Raw genomic sequence first — 17893 nt, 5'->3', positions numbered from 1 at the left:
AGATGCATACCTAGATGAGCGAGCTCTTCCGGCTGATGAGCTAAAAGGGTGGACTTCTATCTGATGCCAAGTGCCTATTCCTCCTGCCAAGACTACTTTTCCGATGGATATTTTGGCGCTGTCGCGATTCTGGTCTGCCATGTGTAGTGTTTTTGTATTCTGGTTGTATAGTTGAACACATTCTTCAGGTTGTCAAAAGCGCCAACATTCTACGCATTTATTTTTCAACAACTAGGAATATAGTTGATGTCAAGATGCAATATTCTTAACAACCATCGATCACCTGACATGGGATCCACATATATTGTATTTTTGGAGCAAAAATATATGGAAGTATATGTTTCAAAAACATAGTAGGTACATTTAACTTCTGTACTTTGAAGGGATCTAACTGAGTAATTTGAAGCAGTATTCATCATACTGATTATGATGTGTAGGATTAGGTATACAAACACGTACAAAAACGCGAACAAGATACATAGTTCCCAAACAACATGCTTTCTACACAAATACGTGTAAAGCTGGCCTACTCACTCTGCAGACACTACGTCTGCAGTACATATAAAACATTACCACTCAGCCATACTCCGGCCCAGCTCCGGGACAAACCGCTGGAGGGGCGCGCGGCGGCGGTCCGCGCTCGCGCCCAGCGCCCGGGCGCCGGCATACGCACCAGTCCGGCGACTGGCGCCGCCGGCACGTGTGCATTGATGGAGGGGTGGGGGGAGGGGAGGGGCCGGGTGGTGCAGCCCGCCTCCGGTCGGCGGCGGCGGGGAGGAGCGGGTGCGCGGCGTGCGGCGCCCCCGGCCGGCGGCGGGCGCCGCGGGGCGCCGGCGGGCGTCCTCCGGGTGTACTCGGGCGGCGGGCTCCGGCGGCGGCCGGCCGTCAGGTGTCGGTCACCGGGCCGGACGGGGGCGCGGTCGGCCGGCCGCACCACCTGAAACACACGCCGGGACCGGTGCAATCAGAAAATGAAACCTTAGTAAACTGTGGAATCCATCAGTCTTTTTCCGTGAATCCCGAATTTCCCTCCTGCTTTCTCCCTCCTCCCTTTCTTCCCTTTCTTAACAAATCTTTCATGGCTCATGATGGGTGATATCGCTAGAATATTTGGCATCATGGATGAGTCACCAGTTCCCAAGCCTTAACCTGCGCCCCACTGGGGGGGGGGGGGGGCTATTCATAGCCCCCCTCCCGTTTTTCTGCAATAACTTATAAACCGCTTGACGTATCGACGCCAAACTTTCCGTACCTTCGGCTGCATCAATTTGACACCTTGTGTCAAAATTTGAGCTTCGTACCTACCATAGGTCGGCCGGAAATGACGTCAGAGTGACGTCATGTTCGGCCGATTTCGACGCAAAGCATTGAACCACGGCAATCGCTCCCAAGAGCTCAGTTTTTAAGCTAGATCCAATTTCTTTGCATGAGAGGACTCAGAATAGACTGCGCTATCAAACTGCTATCTCGAATTTTCGAAATTTTGAAAATTTCGAAAATTTAATATAATAAAATTCAAAATTTTTATTTTTGCATTTTTTCAAACAGTTTTTGTATTTTCGAAAAACCGGATTATAAGTGATAGAACGCATTATTATGACTAACTCTAGCAAGCTTAAGCTAAATATCTTAAAAAAATGGCCAAGTTATACGCATTATTGCAAAAATTCACAATTATTAATTTTTCAAATAAATTTTCAGCACGTATTTGACATCGCACGCCAATATAAATAGCACCATCGTGTTCCTGAGCTCAAACTGCATTCAATAGACACCTTTTTTGTTGAAAAATTTTAACTTCAAAATTTGACCTTTTTTGACCTGAAAGTGACCTGACCTAAGCTAAATTTGACTCAAAATGACCTCGAATGACACAGACGACATCAAATTCGAAATTTTTGGCCTAAATGGACCATAAAATATGTGTCACGTGACCGACGCATGATATAATATTTTCGTGACCTGTGATGTCCTGACCTTGACCTGAAAATCAAAGTACAAGTTTGGTACCCTCAGGGTATCTAGAGCATCTGTTCACGAGTGTGTGAACCAAAAATGAGCCTGATCTGACTTGTAAGACGGCGGCCAGAGTCCAAAACGTGAACAAGCCAAAATGCTAATAATTTTTACTTTGACCTGACCTGTGACGTCATCGGTGACCTCGAGGTCAATGAAATTAGGTTTCGCTCGACAGTTTTTCCGGGGCTATCAGACGCCGTTTGAATTTTGACGATCGGCCCAGTAGTTTCGGAGTTAGGAGGGGGGGGGGGGGCTATGAATAGCCCCCCCCCCCCCCCAGTAGGGCGTGTTATACGCAGACCCCAGTGGGGCGCGGGTTAACTGATTTGAATATATTTGGTATGGGCCTAAAAGTCCCTAGTCGTCAAAAACAATTGACCTATATCCCGCATCTCATCTCTTTTCTTGGACATTCATAATCGTTTAAATTAATTCCGCGTCGTTACGTCTTCATTAGATGTCCTTGACCCGAGGCGAAGGTTCATGTTTTAGCAAACTGTTGATTGGGTTCCCAGTTGCAAAGTTCCCTGCCATTCGGCAACCATGGGTGATTAGTGAGGCAATCGACAGTTTTCCTTGGCTCTCGTTCCATCTCACCTCACCCACTCACGAGATCGGGGCTGATTTATGTCGATCTCGTCATCCACCATTCGTGAGCGGCATGGGATAATCAATGGCGTAACCCTGTCCGTTATCATTGCCCGGTGATTTAGTGGGGCACCTGGCGATGTCGTGGTGATGTGTGGATGGGCCGGGATAAACTGAACAGTGATTGATTCCGACGGCTGTGTGGCCCGCCCCGTGACGTGCACCTCATGAACTTTGTGGGCGAGTCAACAGAGCGTGACAAATGGCTATTAGAAGGTTCGGCAATGTACGATAAAACACGAGCTTGTTATGAATTTTGGAGAACAATTATTGTTTTGTGCAATGGATTTTTTGTATGTTTTTCAGTAGAAAATGGTGATTTTTCAATAATACGCTGGTCCGAAGCCCTGCGTAAATGTGCTATTTATTCCAATTCAAGTAGCTGTTTTTAGCTCGGCTGATGTGGCTGCGAGCGGGCGTTAAGCTTAACATTAATTAACGCATTTCCGTGCCAATTAAGCATTTTTGACAGCGGCGTCACGGCACGGGGAAGTGACACGGCGCAGGCGGCAGCGCGGCGGACGGAGGCAGGGGAAGTTGCATCAGATGACACTTGACAGCCGTCGTCACCGGCGGCGGGCTGAGTGAAACATTAGCCGCAGGTGGGCCGCCGGCCGCGCCAGGCGCATCGGGCCGCCGGTATTTCGGGTGGAGCGGTGACACCTCGGCCGCCGCCGTCCCCGCCCGTATTAATTGCTTTCCGTCTGATGCCGAGTCGTGCCAAAGCGCCGCGGATGTGCCGGCCACTCTGACAGATGGTCAACAGAGATCTGAGGTGCTACGCAATTTATGAAATACTTTGAATCGAGGCCAACGGGCCCATTCCGAGTGCAATGACGTTTGCCTTTGAAGCGCGTCATTCTGACTTGAGGGACGGAGGGCCTGGTGATTTATTATCCTGGGTGAATATTATAGGCTTATATATTAGCCCCGGAAGTCTAGGCCCGAGTTGTTTTCTCGTTGGATGGGACAAAGTATTGTCCTTGGTGTGGTTCCAACAATGGGAGAACGGAGAAGAACGTGTTGTGGTTTCTGGAACCACAACACGACTTAGTTGCTGTGAGCCAACCGAAATGCCAAGGGGGTGTGGCGAGGCAGAAGGCGACGACCGATTGTGAGACGTGAGGAAGAACTTATGTCAATTTCTGAAGGTGTCGCCACTACTGCTTGGCTTCAAATTAAATTGTAATATGTGAGATCACAAATTAACGACAAAGCCCAATGGTTCAAGAATAGAGGTGGCAAAATGTGGACCCGAGGACCCGGTCCAAAGAACCAGTCTGGACCCATATGGGTCCAGACCGGTTCCTAGAAATTTTCTGACGAGTCCAACCGGGTCCTACCATAAACCATACATCTTGCACACTACACATGATTGCAAAATATAAAGTGAATGGAAAGAAAACATTTGCTCGTGTGCCTATGTTTCCTTGGACACTCTAGCTTACTAGTATTGCCAGTGGGAAAAAGGTGTTTTACCTGATGCAACTAATGATGCATACAAATAGTTTGTATTATTTGACTTTTGGGGAACGGGTCCCACTGGCTTCGATTCCAACTTAGACCGGTTAGACTTAGACGAAAATGATCGACGTGAATACGGCCCCGGGGGCCGTATTCACGTCGATCATTTTCGTAAGAATTTTCTTAAGTTTGACCTACTTCTTTAGTATTTTTTTTATTCACGTGAACTCCGTCGATAAAAACTTAGGAAGTGTCGACGTGAATACCAAATTATACTTAAGAAAGAAATTTGACTTACGAAGTCGACGTGAATACGGCCCCGGGTCCGACAACTTCCAGAAATGTCCAGTCGGGCTTGGTTCGAGTCTGGTTCCCAAAATTTTCACCTTTTGCCACCTCTATTCAAGAATGTGTGATGTGGGATAAGTAGTTGGCTGCAGGCTGATTGATTCGTATGATACCATTGGCGGCTTGTGTCTGCCATCCTTGGCACAGCTGCCTGGCAGGTAGGCAGCCCGCATGGCACGGGTAATGTTCGTATTGGCACGGTCGGTACAGGAGCAGCTCCGTTATCCGTCGTAGCGATACGTCAGCCTCCGCTTCACAGTGTCATAAGACAAATAGTTGCATTGGATACGCTTAGCCTTTTGATTGACGAATGATGCAAATAGAAATCGAGCTAAGTGATTTACCGCGGTCCTCGACCTAATTCAAATCAACTACCTATAAACAAACGGCTTAGAATGCTTAAATCATGTCTTACAACTTCAAAGTTTCCTATTTGTGCCTTAGGTGAACCCCCCCCCGTCCTCCTCAAACACAAACACCTACATTATGCTTCACGTCGCCGATCAGACTTCTGCCCCATGCCAACTTTTAACTTCAAATCCTGTAAGTGCTAAAAATGGAAAGTTCATGAGTATGTAGCCCCACTTAGCTGCACTGAGTTACATGAAGTGATTATCGTTTCATGATAATCAGTGATGAAAAGTCTATGTCAAGTATCTGCTAACTGCCCACTGGGCAATTTGCGATTGCTGGCAAAAGGTGATTTGTTGAAGGCTTTTCGTACTTGCATGAATTATTACTAATCCCCTGCCAAATCTGGTGTAAAACCGAACTCACTTCGCTTTATAATGGAGAAGAAAAACTACGGTATCAGATTATAGGGACTCAACCGCCTCAACGTCTAGTTTATCAATTTCCTTAGAGGCCAATAAATCATTTGATGCTGTCATAATCGAAATAACATTTCTAGTGATCGTCTAGGTCATGATGTTAGGAACATAACTAAAACGTATGAGAAGCCTGAGAAGCCTCAAAACAACTAAAATATCTCAGATGATTTAGAATCTGACCTCAGATGATGAGGTGACCTTAAGCAAAATTTAGTGACCTCCAGTTGACCCTGAAGCATTGACCTTGGAACCTAACCTCACTATTCATAAAGAGTTGTCATTTAAGCAAGCGCTCTTTTCGAATCTCAGCCCCGTCTTGCAAGGATGTGCTTACATTTAATATCACTAAACTGAACAACTCATCTAATAATGGGACGGATAAAAAATTGGTATATCATTTGGGTCGACCCAGGGCGACCGACCTGACCTTTTTTTGTGACCTGACATTGCGGAAACGTGACAGCGCACGAGATACATGACATAAGCTTTCAGGTTGGACAGTAGACACAAAACTGCATTGGGCTTAAACATTATTTTATCGCTTGAAAAAAAAAATGGTGCATTGCCTCCCGACGGAATGGTGCAGTTTCTCCTTCGCCTTTTGGAAACACTTGGCACGTACGTCTGGGACTCTTGTGCGCATAGTTTCACGCAGCACGTGATTACTCCTGTCAGCTCTGGGAGTTGACAGAGCCCGGAGACTTCAACTCAGACCATGGCCCTAGCCGACTCAAGTGCAACAGGTGGTCAGACTGCATACGCGTTTGAGTTAATTTTCCTCGGTCTAAGTTAACGGCGCAACGGCGCAACTAGAGATGGCTGGAGACCGTCGGTTTGAACAGGTTCATTACTTGCCGAAACTAACACTGCTTCCAATCAATCAACTACTTCGTTGGAAAATTGAAGCTGGTTCGCTTATTGAAATCGGTTTCCCTCTGAGTATACGACTTGAGAACTAGAGAACCAACTCTGACCCAGCTCCAGGGCCCGAGACCGTAATGGAGCAGACGATCGGAACGGACGGTCCAGCACATTTACTGCTCGTCAGAAGCATTCGCGCGGTAGAACTTGATCGCCTTGGCACCTGTCGAACCGAGACGACACAAGAGGAGACTGCCTGTCTCAGCAGAGGATGAGGCTGCACTTCACCAGGGACGGCACCGTTACATCAGTCGCCAGTACTCACCTGTGTCCATCGACGCGTCTTCGCGCGCCAGCCTGGATGGCATCATCAGTAGATGACGTTGTAGAGCACGTAGATGAATAGCAGGAACGCCACCAAGATGCCGTAGGTGCCCAGCAGGTCCTTGCCCTCGATGTTGGCGCGGATCTCGTCCTTTTTGTCGGCCATGTTGTGGCGGTGGCGGCAGCGGGCGTGTCGCGGAGCGGCGCTCTGGGACGGCTGTGCGACCGCGCGACTGGACGCAGACTCGCCGCCGGCCGGCTACTGCGCAGACTCGCCGCCCGACGACGGCGGCGGCGGCGGCTCCAGTGTAGTGGCTCCAGCGACGGTTTGGCATCGGGCTCGATCACTTCACCGCCCGCCGGCAGGGCCGGGGTGTTGTCTTACATTTGGCACGCGCGCAACTGTTCGCGTCCGCAGAGGCGGCTAATTCGAGCGTTCGGAGACAGCTCTGCCCGGGCGTGTTTGTGCAGCCACCAGACGACCCGACACGCTGACCGAGGCCGGCGGACGATGGCGTGTGAGTTGGGGGTCACTGACGGATGTATGTGCGGCGCGTCTAGTGCCTGCTGAGCACGCCGTATCTCGGATAGATGGAATAGTTTGTCCGTTTGATGGGAATACCTTGACAGCGATGTGTGAAAATGTGCATGCCTTTCGCATTTCAAACGCATGTAGGTAGACGGCTGAGACACTTTTCCATGATACAAGACACCATGAAGTAATTATAATTGTTAAAAAAACTTGGAATAATTTTAGTTTATCCTTATTTGTTAATTGCACCTGCCGGCAACTGAGTTTCATTGTAGAGTGAGGTATACATGTTTAACCCGCGCCGTACTTGAGGGTGTTTTACGCCCCCCCCCCTCAGGTTTTTTTGCGAATATTTCAAAAACGACGGCGCGCAGCGCACAATTTTTATTTGACACCTGATCATACATCTTTTCCGCACATGTTGTGAAAATTTGAGACCCAGGTCAGGTCACCAGGTCACGTCAAGTGACCTTACCTCAGAAAAGGTTTAAAGGCTCGCTATGGCTACACCAAATGAACGATTACTTTGAAACTTTCAGCGATTGACAAGAGTAATAGTATGTATAAAACGTTTATCTCGGATTTCTTATATCTGTGACCTAAGGTCAGGTCAATTTTGCGACCTCTCCATTAGGTATAAGTCAGTGGGAGAAAATTGAAAAAACGCCTCTTTTGGACGAATGTCGTTCAAAACCCTCTCAATCATCTGTTCATACGTAAACATGACACAGTGAATCGGAAAAATGCACCTGTGACCCCTCTGTGTGCCCCTGAGGTCATCTCAGGTCATGAACGGTCACCAGCAGTTTTTTTTTGTTTGTTTTGTTTTTACTTTTGATGGCGACGTGCTAGAGCGGTGAAAACACGTCAGATGTGTTCAGCTCGACGATACGGATCAACTGATATGCAACATGACCCTTTCCGGTCAGGTCATGACCTTGACCTGAGGTCAAATTTTAAAAATGACCTTTAAAGGTCAACGTATAGTTTATTCGACGCGTCTCGACGAGAGGAACACGATGCTGGTACATGTTATGTCGTGGATCTCTTGTGTAAAAAGTTATTACTGAAAAATATTTTCGTGAAAACTGCTATTTTTGGAGTTTTTGCCCTCTGGAGGCTAAACTGTTGATCTGAGGTGAAATCTGAGAACAATATCCAGAAAGGTCTGTAAAAGAGCTATCAAATGCGCTTTTCCGCGGCGCTGCAGCTCTATTGGTTCCCGAATTAGCCGTTGGCAGTTTCCAAAATTGTTGAAATGAACTAAATTTGATCTTTGATGACCTCTGGATCTTTGAGCTGACCTAAATAATGACCGAAGTGTTTCCGGCATTATTTTTGATGCTCTTGCGATTGCCGCTTACCACGTGTCGCTACGTGGCCCAGGAGCCGAGTTAGAGGGGGGGGGGGACGTAAAACGCCCCCCAGCATGACACGGAAAACACAGGCCACCAGCACAGTGCGGGTTATACATACACTCAATACAGCTATGAACTTGAGAGAGGCTCTCCGCTTAAGACCAAGTGTGTTATAAATCCTTTTTGTACTTTCTAAGAGTGCAGAATATGGAAGGTGTGGCTCGGGGTAAAGATGAGCTCAGTGGATCGTTAATCGCTTACTGAAATTTAGAAAATTGGGCAAGTAGGTATACCTAACCCAACATTCGCGGAAACTTAATATCAGGAATTTTCAGAACTGTCCTGTGTCTGTTCTACTCATACTTAATTAGTGGTGTCAATTACGGAAAATCGGAATACCGATACCAAACCAAATACCAACAAAAACCGTAGGGAAATACCGAAACCAAACCAACTTGGGAAAATGAGGGAATTAACAACTTTATACCGATTTCTTAGCATCTTATACATTAGTGAGGGTTCATGATACCAACAAAATGCCAAACACATAACGATTGAAATACCAAATACCAAGTTGGTATCGGTTTGGTATCGGTATACCAAAAAGTCGGTATCTGATTGACATCTCTATACTTAATACACTGCTCAACCCGTTTTCTTTCCTTGTATGTTATTCTACAACAAATAATCCTTTTTTTTTGTCAAACACGGGCTAGATAAAGCAAAACAAATTGTGAGCAGTGACCAGATAAAGATTTCCTCGGGTTATGAGGCGATCGCAATCAAATTAACACCAAATTTACCCGAGAGGTACACGCAAAAGCTTCCCAGGGTAAGACATGATCGGGGAGAAGTCATGTTTGCAGATACTGGCACTCTTCACAAAAGCTGAGTAAGTGTACCAAACCGGTTAGAAATAAATTGTGAATCATTGCACAGTAAACAGAATCCTTCGACCTAACAAATGGCCCACTGCTTTATGTGACCGGAACAATAGGAACAATAGCAGCTCATGATGTCGTCTCTGTCCATGGTTCAAAGACGAGTCCTTCCCGATACTGCAAGCGCCCACAAGAAGCATTGCATCACCGCCAGCACTGCCAAGCAGCGGCTGTCGCGGAATTCCCCGTTACTGAGCGGGTAGTTCACGGCACCGGCCGGATGCTGACGCCAATGACCGGCCGCTGCGGCGGTCCCGTGAGCTGGCGTCGCTCCGCGCCTTACGTGATTCCGTCTGGCCGTGTGTCGCTGGGCGGGGTCGTCAGCGCCCGGGGCGGCGGCCGATGACAGGTCGTCGGCGGCCGAATGGCGGCCGCGATTAGCCGCGGCGGCCAACCATCACAGCGCGCCGGGCCGGGCCTGAGTTAGGGGCGGTGCTGGCCGACCACGCCGCTGGAACGGCCCCTGACGGCGCATTGGACGGCCGCCGTCCGGGTCTGGGCGACTGACCAGAATAGACGGCCGTCAGGTCAGCGGCCGACCCGCCGCCGGGCGAGCGGTTCCAGGCCGGCGGCGACACCCGGCGAGCCGTCACCGCACGTGACCGGGGCCGGCGCGGCGCGGACCGGCCCCTGCAGCCGGCCAGGGACGGGCGCAGCGGCTATGGAACAGACGTCAGGCCGGTCATTTCGGGTCCGAGCCGTCCCTGCGCCAAGAGCCCCGCTGCTCCAGATGATCAAAGGCCCGGACCAAAAGTGGGCGCCGCGCCAAAGAATACCGTAACTCCACCTTATGTCTGCGATGATTCAATCATATATGAAATGTTAATTATTTATATCAAAAAATGAAATGATGGTGCATAGTTCACGACTAATAAACAACAGCAATGTTGAATATTTGGCTCAAGGCTGTCTTTTCGACAGGGATTCAGTCTTTATTTTCATCTCAAAGTGGGACGAATTTCAGATGAATCAGTTAAATCCCAATGCATAAAAGTGCTGAACGTTTCGTCTAATCAAGTTGGGGCGATGCCACCTGCGCTAGTGATATTCGCCGATGAAAATGGTAACTTATCTGGAATAGGCATTTGTGTTGATCAAATCCTTGCGGTCCGGTCTTTACATTTATATTCTTATGTCCATGCTCCAATAACGCTTGGTGAATCATCCTTTACACAAATGACACTTGAGCCGTACATAATGCACCGAAATCATAATATACCGAGTCTTTAGCGGCGTCTACCCGTGAAGCTTCCAACAAGCTTCGTCCTCAACCCATTTGGAGAGACACTCGTAAGAGCCTCAACGATACTTGGAGTACTGTAATCGAAGCCAGCAGCACGCACTTGTCTGTGCCGCACTGATGAGATTCCCCAGTATTTGGTGAAGCAGCCTCAAGTGGGCTTCAGGACCTTCCGATCAAATAGTCTCGAACGAACATCAGCGTCTGAAGTGGAGTGCACCGTCTTGAGCGGTTCTGATAAAGCGAATCCCGTTCATAAAGCGGCGTTTGACGATGATCCCGCCTAACGTGCTCAGAGACTTCCGACGAAGCGGCTCCTGACCATCTCAGCGTCGTCTGACAAAGCAACTTGCTGGACGATCTCAGCGTCGTCTGACGAAGCGGATCTGGACGGGAGGGTCGGGCATTAGCAGCGTCTCGTACAGCTGCCTCGGCGGCTGCCGGTGTCCGTCAGCCGGAAGCAGCTCGAACCGCTGCAGAAGACGCACCAGCGCCAGACAAAAGTCCTGCTCCGCGAACCGACGGCCTGAGGGATAAAAAGGAAGGTCGTTGAACTTTTGCAACAAACTGAGAAGGGTCAAAAAGGAAGACGACGAAGCTTTGATCTCAAGCTTTGTTAGAAACATCCGCCGGGCTTGGAAAGAAATTGAAATCGTTCCAATTTCACATTCCTCTCATGTTGGTTGATTCCTTTCTTTGCTACAAACATAATCAAACCCTACCAATGTTTATTTGTGTGAAATAAACTGAGGTGGGATGACGAAATCACTTAACCCGCGACAGCCCTTCCACCACGCTATGGTGACCCACCGGCGCACATCCTGGTGCCGTGTCCGAACGGTATGTGCAGGTACGGGTCGATCTGTTGCCGGTTCTGCCTGAGCCACCGCTCCGGCCGGAAGGTGGTCGGCTCGGGAAAACTGTCCTCCGATCGCAGCTGCACCCACTGGTTCAGGTCCACGTGCGTCTGTCGCGGGGCGGGGGCAACTTTCAGCAAATGGTTGATGCTTTATGGAGTCATGCTCATTGCTCATTGCTCTTTGCTCATTGCTCAATGCTCAATGCTCATGGTTCATGGCTCCTAATTCGTTATAAACTGACTGACACACAGTTCTTCCTAAAAACAGTGAAATAAAATATATAGCCCATTCGATAAGACCTGGTTGACAAACAATCCACAGCTTACAGGCAACACGGAGACAGGCTGGTAAATATTGCGACCTACCCCAGCCGGTATATGGTAACCGCCGAGCTCCATGTCCTTGTCCGTTATCCGTGATACTTCGGTGCCAATCGGGTACAGCCTGAAACGGAAATGCATTCCCAGTGCATTCACTGGTATTGGGTACTTTATTCTTGACACTGTGAACTTCAGCCATCTATGTTCTGATCAGATGATCAGAACATAGATGGCTCGAAATATTACATTAGCCGATCTCATTAAAGAAAATGTTTATCTTTTATGTGCAACTCGCATCAAATAGCATATCAAGCTACGATTCGGCTTGCGTCATTTGCAATTCATTTAGACTCCCTCTTTTTACATCAGAACCAATATACACTCAGAACACTGATCGTGGTGTCACGACTACTTTTTCTCTTGGCACAGGAAGTTAACAGTCTCTAGTTATGCTTAAAGAGTGCAGACGTTAACGCCTCCACATCCTTCCGCGCGTTTTAATAGCCCTACTCACTCAGCCAAAAACAAACAGCGTGTAGGCTTTCACGACCACTTTGAAGCACCCACCTTAGCGTCTCCTTGAGTACGGCTTTCATGAACGGAATGTTGTTGACGACCTCGGCGGTGACCGGCTGCTGGCTGCCCTCTGGAAGTGCCGAGCGGATCTCGTGGTAGAGGGTGTGCTGGGCCTCCGGGGTGTTGGCCAGACACCACAGGGCCATCAGCAGCGCCGGCACCGTCTGTCAGAACACAACACATGTGATCATCAGCATACATCAGACGGACACTGCAGAACCATCAGCAGCGCTGGCACTGTCTGTCAGCAGTCAGCAGAGAATATAAATCCTCAGGAGAGAACATAGACAGAGACCACAGAGCCATCAGCAGGACTGACACCGTGTGCCAGCAGTCAGCACACATACAGCTCATGGCATCCTGCATGCTCGCCATTCAGCCATTCAATTTACGAGACATGTTTTGAAATAAATTATACTACTATAAATTGTCTGTCATTGTTTCAAACTGCGACCGATAACGCCATACATTTTATACGTACGATTCATTACCATTCTTTTGACTAATCTGGCAACAAATCTGGCAAGTTGGTCATAAAATACTGAATATTCAGCCAGCCAATTCAGAGTCACCAACCACTCGTTCGTGTAGCCCGTGACAGGAACTAAATATAAACGTTTATCACGTACCGTGGACAGGCCGTCGTTGAACATTGAGAACGCAATGATAAGCGTGTCATCCTCTGAGACATTCGGCAAAGCCAGCATGAAACTGAGGAACCTGTACTGGCCTTCTTCCAGACGCCCACGACTGACGAGACTTTCCACTTCCTTGATGGTGTCGTTGAACAGATTCAAAGTAAAACTGTAAATAGGCAGAAAGGTCACCAACCCCGTCAGTTTAACGAAACAAAGCATGCAGTGATGATATTTGCATAGGAATAATTGTGGAATGTCCATGAGGACAGCGCCAAACGTTCTGACAAGGTGTCGTTTGGCTTTCGAAAACAGCAGAAATTTTGAGAACTTAGTGTAAAAACGGGAACCGGGAACGATTGACTGTTGTGTGTGCATCAGCGGCTTCACCTAAGTTGTTTGGTAGAAACACTTTGTTATGCATGCTTCGGATGTTATCTCTTTACTTTGGCCGATGTGTTGCTCCCAAACGTAATTGGGAAATGTTGGACAGCTAATTAAACAGTTACTCTCAACTCAGCCATCGAAGCGGCAACCTTCACCAGTGACATCTAGTCCTGTCGTGCCCGTGCTTACGTGAATAGGACCAGTCCGTGACTGACAGAATGTTGGAATTCCACCTTGGGTCTAACAGCTCGGTCGTTTACAGTTTATTGCGTCTCTGATTTGACCGTGCTTCCTATGACCAACCCTAGTTACATGTGCTTGATTGTGCAATGCAGCTGGTTGTTGATGACATTCTCTGGGCATCATTAACCTTGGCTATCGCTGGCTGACTGTACTTACCTGGTAAGACAGTTCTCCGCGGCCACCAGCCGTCTCCAGCTGGGAGTGCTGATGTATTTGTACAGGGGCAGAGAGGAGAACTTGAGCTGTGCCGAGGCGCGCATCACCCTCCGGTTGGCGGCGATCAGCTCTTCGGCTCGTCGCTCGGCGTCCCCGCCGGCCAGAGCGCCCAGCGGCCGCTCGGCGCAGACCATACTTGCCGCTGCCGGCGGACAGAAGCGGGCGAATGTCAGGGGGATGAACAGGTCAATGTCAGGGTAATGATGCGGGGCGACCCGGAAGGCCAGGCCTTATCAGGTGCAGAGGTCGGGTTGAACGACCGTCAGAACGGGGTCGTTCTGAATATATATACCTATACACCTATGTATACGTATGCCCATCGGAATACAGTCAAGAGCATGTGGTCGCCGCCTCAGATCAGGCTTGTCGAATACCTATATTATATGCCGTGCGACGCCCGAGATTCCAGCTTCGTCAAACGCTTGATGTATGCTGTGCCGCATGACACCGTTTAGTACCTATGTAGTTCTAGTTTCAAGCAATAGATGGCTAGGCTACCATTCTGAACGCCTGATGCATGCTGTGCCGCATACTAGCACTTTGTAGTTGTAGTCTCGGCCAGCAGATGGCTATCCCGTCAAACGCCTGATAGATGCTGTGCCGCAAGATATTTTATAGTTCTAGCTTCAGCCAACAGATGGCTGTCCCGTTGAACGCCTAATACATGCTGTGCCGCATAGCACTTAGTAGTTCCAGTCTCGGCCAGCAGATGGCTCACCCGTCAAACGCCTGATAGATGCTGTGCCGCATGGCACAGTAGTTCTAGTTTCAGCCACCAGATGGCTCTCCAGTCAAATGCCTGATGCATGCTGTGCCGCAAGGCTCCCTGTTAAGTTCTCGCCCATTAAATGCTAAACGATTTACGGCGTTGTTTATTTTTAGCGAATTCCGATCGATTGATGACGGATGGTCAACCTGACTGCGACAACCATCTGTTGTGTGCCCAGACTAATAACAACAATAAACAATGGTTATCACGAACATATCACAATCTTGTCTCACGACTCCGGTCTGATACATATGTGCGGTCTACGTTACATGCATATTGCAGACTGCTATTCTTAAATCTCTTATCCTATAACTTAATTATCCATTGTGCTGGTGCCGCTCATTGTAATATCTATTGACTATTATCTTTAATTAAATCAGCTGAATGCACCCTTGTGAGTTGTGACACCCCACCGGCCTCACTCACACTCGAGCGCCCACTTGAAGACCAGCTGGGTGAGGTCGGTCAGCTGGCCGTCTGCCGTGACGTCACTGTCGACCCTGTGGGCCAGCGCCCGGGCAGCCGTGTCGGCCAGCGGCAGGAAGCAGCTCACCTCCCTGGGGCGCATCATGAGCTGCTGGACAGCACTGCGCAGCCGGTACCAGCGCTCACCGTTCCTGAGGTGGGGATGGGGGTGGTGGTGGTGGGGAGGGGGATTTGTCATCGGACGGTGGGCATCGATGTTGCAGTAAAAAATGGCAACAGTTATTGCATACATTGCATACAGTGGAGAGCACAGAGTCAAGGGTCCTCCCCACTCCCGTTTTGAGAAAATGAGGCTGACCGATCTATGTTATATGAACTTGTGTCCACACCAGCTCATGTAGCCCTCCGTACAACATACAATTATTTTAAGTATTTTCCTCATCCTGTTTTGATAATGCATGCTTAACTTTAAGATTAGTGACAGAATTAGCACGGTCTACTCACGAGTTGCCTAGGCCGGGACTCATGCCATTCTTCTCCCGATAGAGTCTAACGGCTTCCTGCAGTGGCGGCACGTGGGGGTATTTACCGTCCTTTTGGTGAACCTGCCTGGCCACAGGTCACGGAGGTCATCAGGTCATCCGGTTACACAATACACAGGTTATCAACTCACATGAGTACGCTATACGCACAAGGCTAAGATGGTGCGGCTGGAAAAGAAAATGGAATTTTATGTTATTGTTTTTGCCATTTGGTTCTGTATGAAGCTTCTATCTCGGGACCAGGGGTGGAGATCTGTCAAAATGTCAGGGGGGTCCAGGCCGGGCAGATGGAGGCGGGCTGGATGCAGTACCATTGACTTACATATAGCAGTAATTCGTTTTCAGGGGGGGTCCTGACCCCCCCCCCCGACCCCCCGAGATCTCCACCTCTGCTCGGGACGATTCATTGGCGCGATATAGGTACGGCTCAAAAAGTGAAACCAGTGAAAATAACGACTCACTTTGCCATATCCGAGTCAAACACATGTATGACTGTGTCAGGCCCAAAGTCTTCTCGAACCACGGGTCCATACTGGTGATACATGCTCTGCAGCACCTCGTGGTAACGTGCCATGTCATACCGACCTGAAACCAGGAGAATAGTAAGATTTGCACATGCTTTTAGACACAACTGCTCGAGCAGTGACCCTCCTACGTCAGTGTTTGTGTATTTTTTCAACAGTAGGTATGCTATGTCTGCTGCGCTCATCGAGTCTCGTCGACCGACCCCTCTGGTGTCGACAAATAAATACCATGTACATGTACCATGGTACATGTATTTATTTGTGGATCCATGCTGCAGTGTGGATCGTCCTGACTAGCGGATGGTTCTTATGTGGGTGGTAAATGGTAACAATCCAATCAACAAATTTACGCCAATAACACCGTTCATTCACTAGGTATAAATGCTGCGTTATATAATGCGCTGACGTATAACACTCGGTAATAAGACGTTTCGGGGTGTGTACCCACGGTGTGTAGCGTACGCACTGACCTGTCTTGTAGAGCCACAGTGAGCCGATGCCGGGCAGTCGGCGGGGCCCGGGGATGGCGCTGAACGGTAGCACGGCGGCGGCACGCTCCTCTGGGCTGGCGGCGGTGGCCGAGCCGCGGATCACCCTACAGCAGGCCGAGTCCCGACCCAGCAGCAGGGGCCGGCCGCGCGCCAGCACCTGCAGGCTCTGTGTGCAGTCAGACAGCGGACTTTTGCCAGGAATCGCTGCCGGATGTAACTTATAGGTATATGCTCAATGTCATTGTTAGAGCGATCAACTCCTATGATCAGACGGTTATGAAGTAGCCTATGATGCAGATCGTATCCTAAATAACAGAAGTCGCATCGCATAGCACCGGTGCGTTGGGTGGTCCATCCTATGAACAGACCACGCATATGGCAGTGGCAGTGCCACAAGGCCTTGTATCTTTCAATAATGATACACCATTCTGACGAGTTATGCTCGCCTAAGCAAGCACTAGGCAGCTTTGTTATTGTTCCGGCCAGGGACTGCACTCGCTACGTAAGCAGACCAGTGCAGTGTCCTCCGTCTCGGCCAGACTCCGACACGGACGTGGGCTCGATCGCACGGTGGTCGCTGACCGTCCCACAGACACCACCCGGCCGACCCGGGCATACACACTGCACGGTGCATGTCCCGATATTTGCGACCCACGTTCACCCAGCGGCCAGCATATACCGACTCATGGGAGCAGAGCCATCAATGACCAAATGCTTAACATTATTACGAAGCTTATAGACCAAATAAATAAGAAAAACGATGAATATATGTATTCTCAGGTCTGACTACCTACAGCTTTTAGGCCCGATTGTACGTGCTACGGATTTAGCTTTCCATAGTTTTATAACAATATTTATTGTGAACAACAACAACGGTGCCGATCACAACGAAATCACTTTGAAGACCGCCATTCTTTCGGAGCTGGAAAACTTCACATCTCACTCTCGAATACTTACCACTGAGCCTCCCGACATGGCGACTGCCGAGCCGAGTCTCCCACTCGCAGCACACCACGCTTCCGCGCCCCGAATGTGCACTTGAGTGTACACTGTGCAGCGAGCACTACCCGCGCCACAGCGTCGCGCGACCACCACTGAGGACCAGACACCCGGCGACACTGCGGACCCGACGCCCCTCGCCGAGACGGACGTACTCCAGTCGAGGGCGAGCCTTTCGTAAACACAACAGAAAACATACTCCCCGGTCGGCCAGCGCGCCACCCGGCAGACGTCACCGTCCAAAGGGCAACCAGCTGTCTGCCTGCTGACCAGCCCAAACGAGATCCACAACACGGCAGGCCGGTGCCGAGAACGGGGTAGCCCTTGAGCCAGTGCGTGG

The 17893-nt window shown here is 49.3% G+C and overlaps 1 protein-coding gene and 1 long non-coding RNA gene across 2 annotated transcripts; both read right to left on the bottom strand.

Annotated features, from left to right (window-relative positions):
* Nucleotides 1–203: 203 nt before the first annotated feature.
* On the bottom strand, nucleotides 204–7243 carry LOC122370366. The gene is made up of 2 exons (XR_006254557.1): nucleotides 6496–7243; nucleotides 204–937 (listed from the first exon to the last, which is right to left on the bottom strand). It is a non-coding gene; the product is annotated as an uncharacterized LOC122370366 (long non-coding RNA).
* Nucleotides 7244–10433: 3190 nt separating this feature from the next.
* Nucleotides 10434–17775, bottom strand: LOC122370377 (probable cytochrome P450 CYP44). The gene is made up of 11 exons (XM_043345926.1): nucleotides 17512–17775; nucleotides 16534–16720; nucleotides 16001–16124; nucleotides 15502–15606; nucleotides 14998–15188; nucleotides 13743–13944; nucleotides 12951–13125; nucleotides 12313–12485; nucleotides 11791–11869; nucleotides 11376–11532; nucleotides 10434–11091 (listed from the first exon to the last, which is right to left on the bottom strand). The coding sequence occupies exons 1-11, from the start codon at nucleotides 17527–17529 to the stop codon at nucleotides 10928–10930; spliced, it is 1575 nt and encodes a 524-aa protein (XP_043201861.1). The 5' UTR covers nucleotides 17530–17775; the 3' UTR covers nucleotides 10434–10927.
* Between the last annotated feature and the right edge of the window lie 118 nt (nucleotides 17776–17893).

Source organism: Amphibalanus amphitrite, unplaced genomic scaffold, assembly GCF_019059575.1.
Source record: "Amphibalanus amphitrite isolate SeventyFive unplaced genomic scaffold, NRLGWU_Aamphi_draft 001127F_arrow, whole genome shotgun sequence".
Lineage (NCBI taxonomy): Eukaryota > Metazoa > Arthropoda > Thecostraca > Balanomorpha > Balanidae > Amphibalanus > Amphibalanus amphitrite.
Note: the sequence above shows the minus strand (reverse complement) of the source record. Positions and strands in the feature narration are given on the sequence as shown.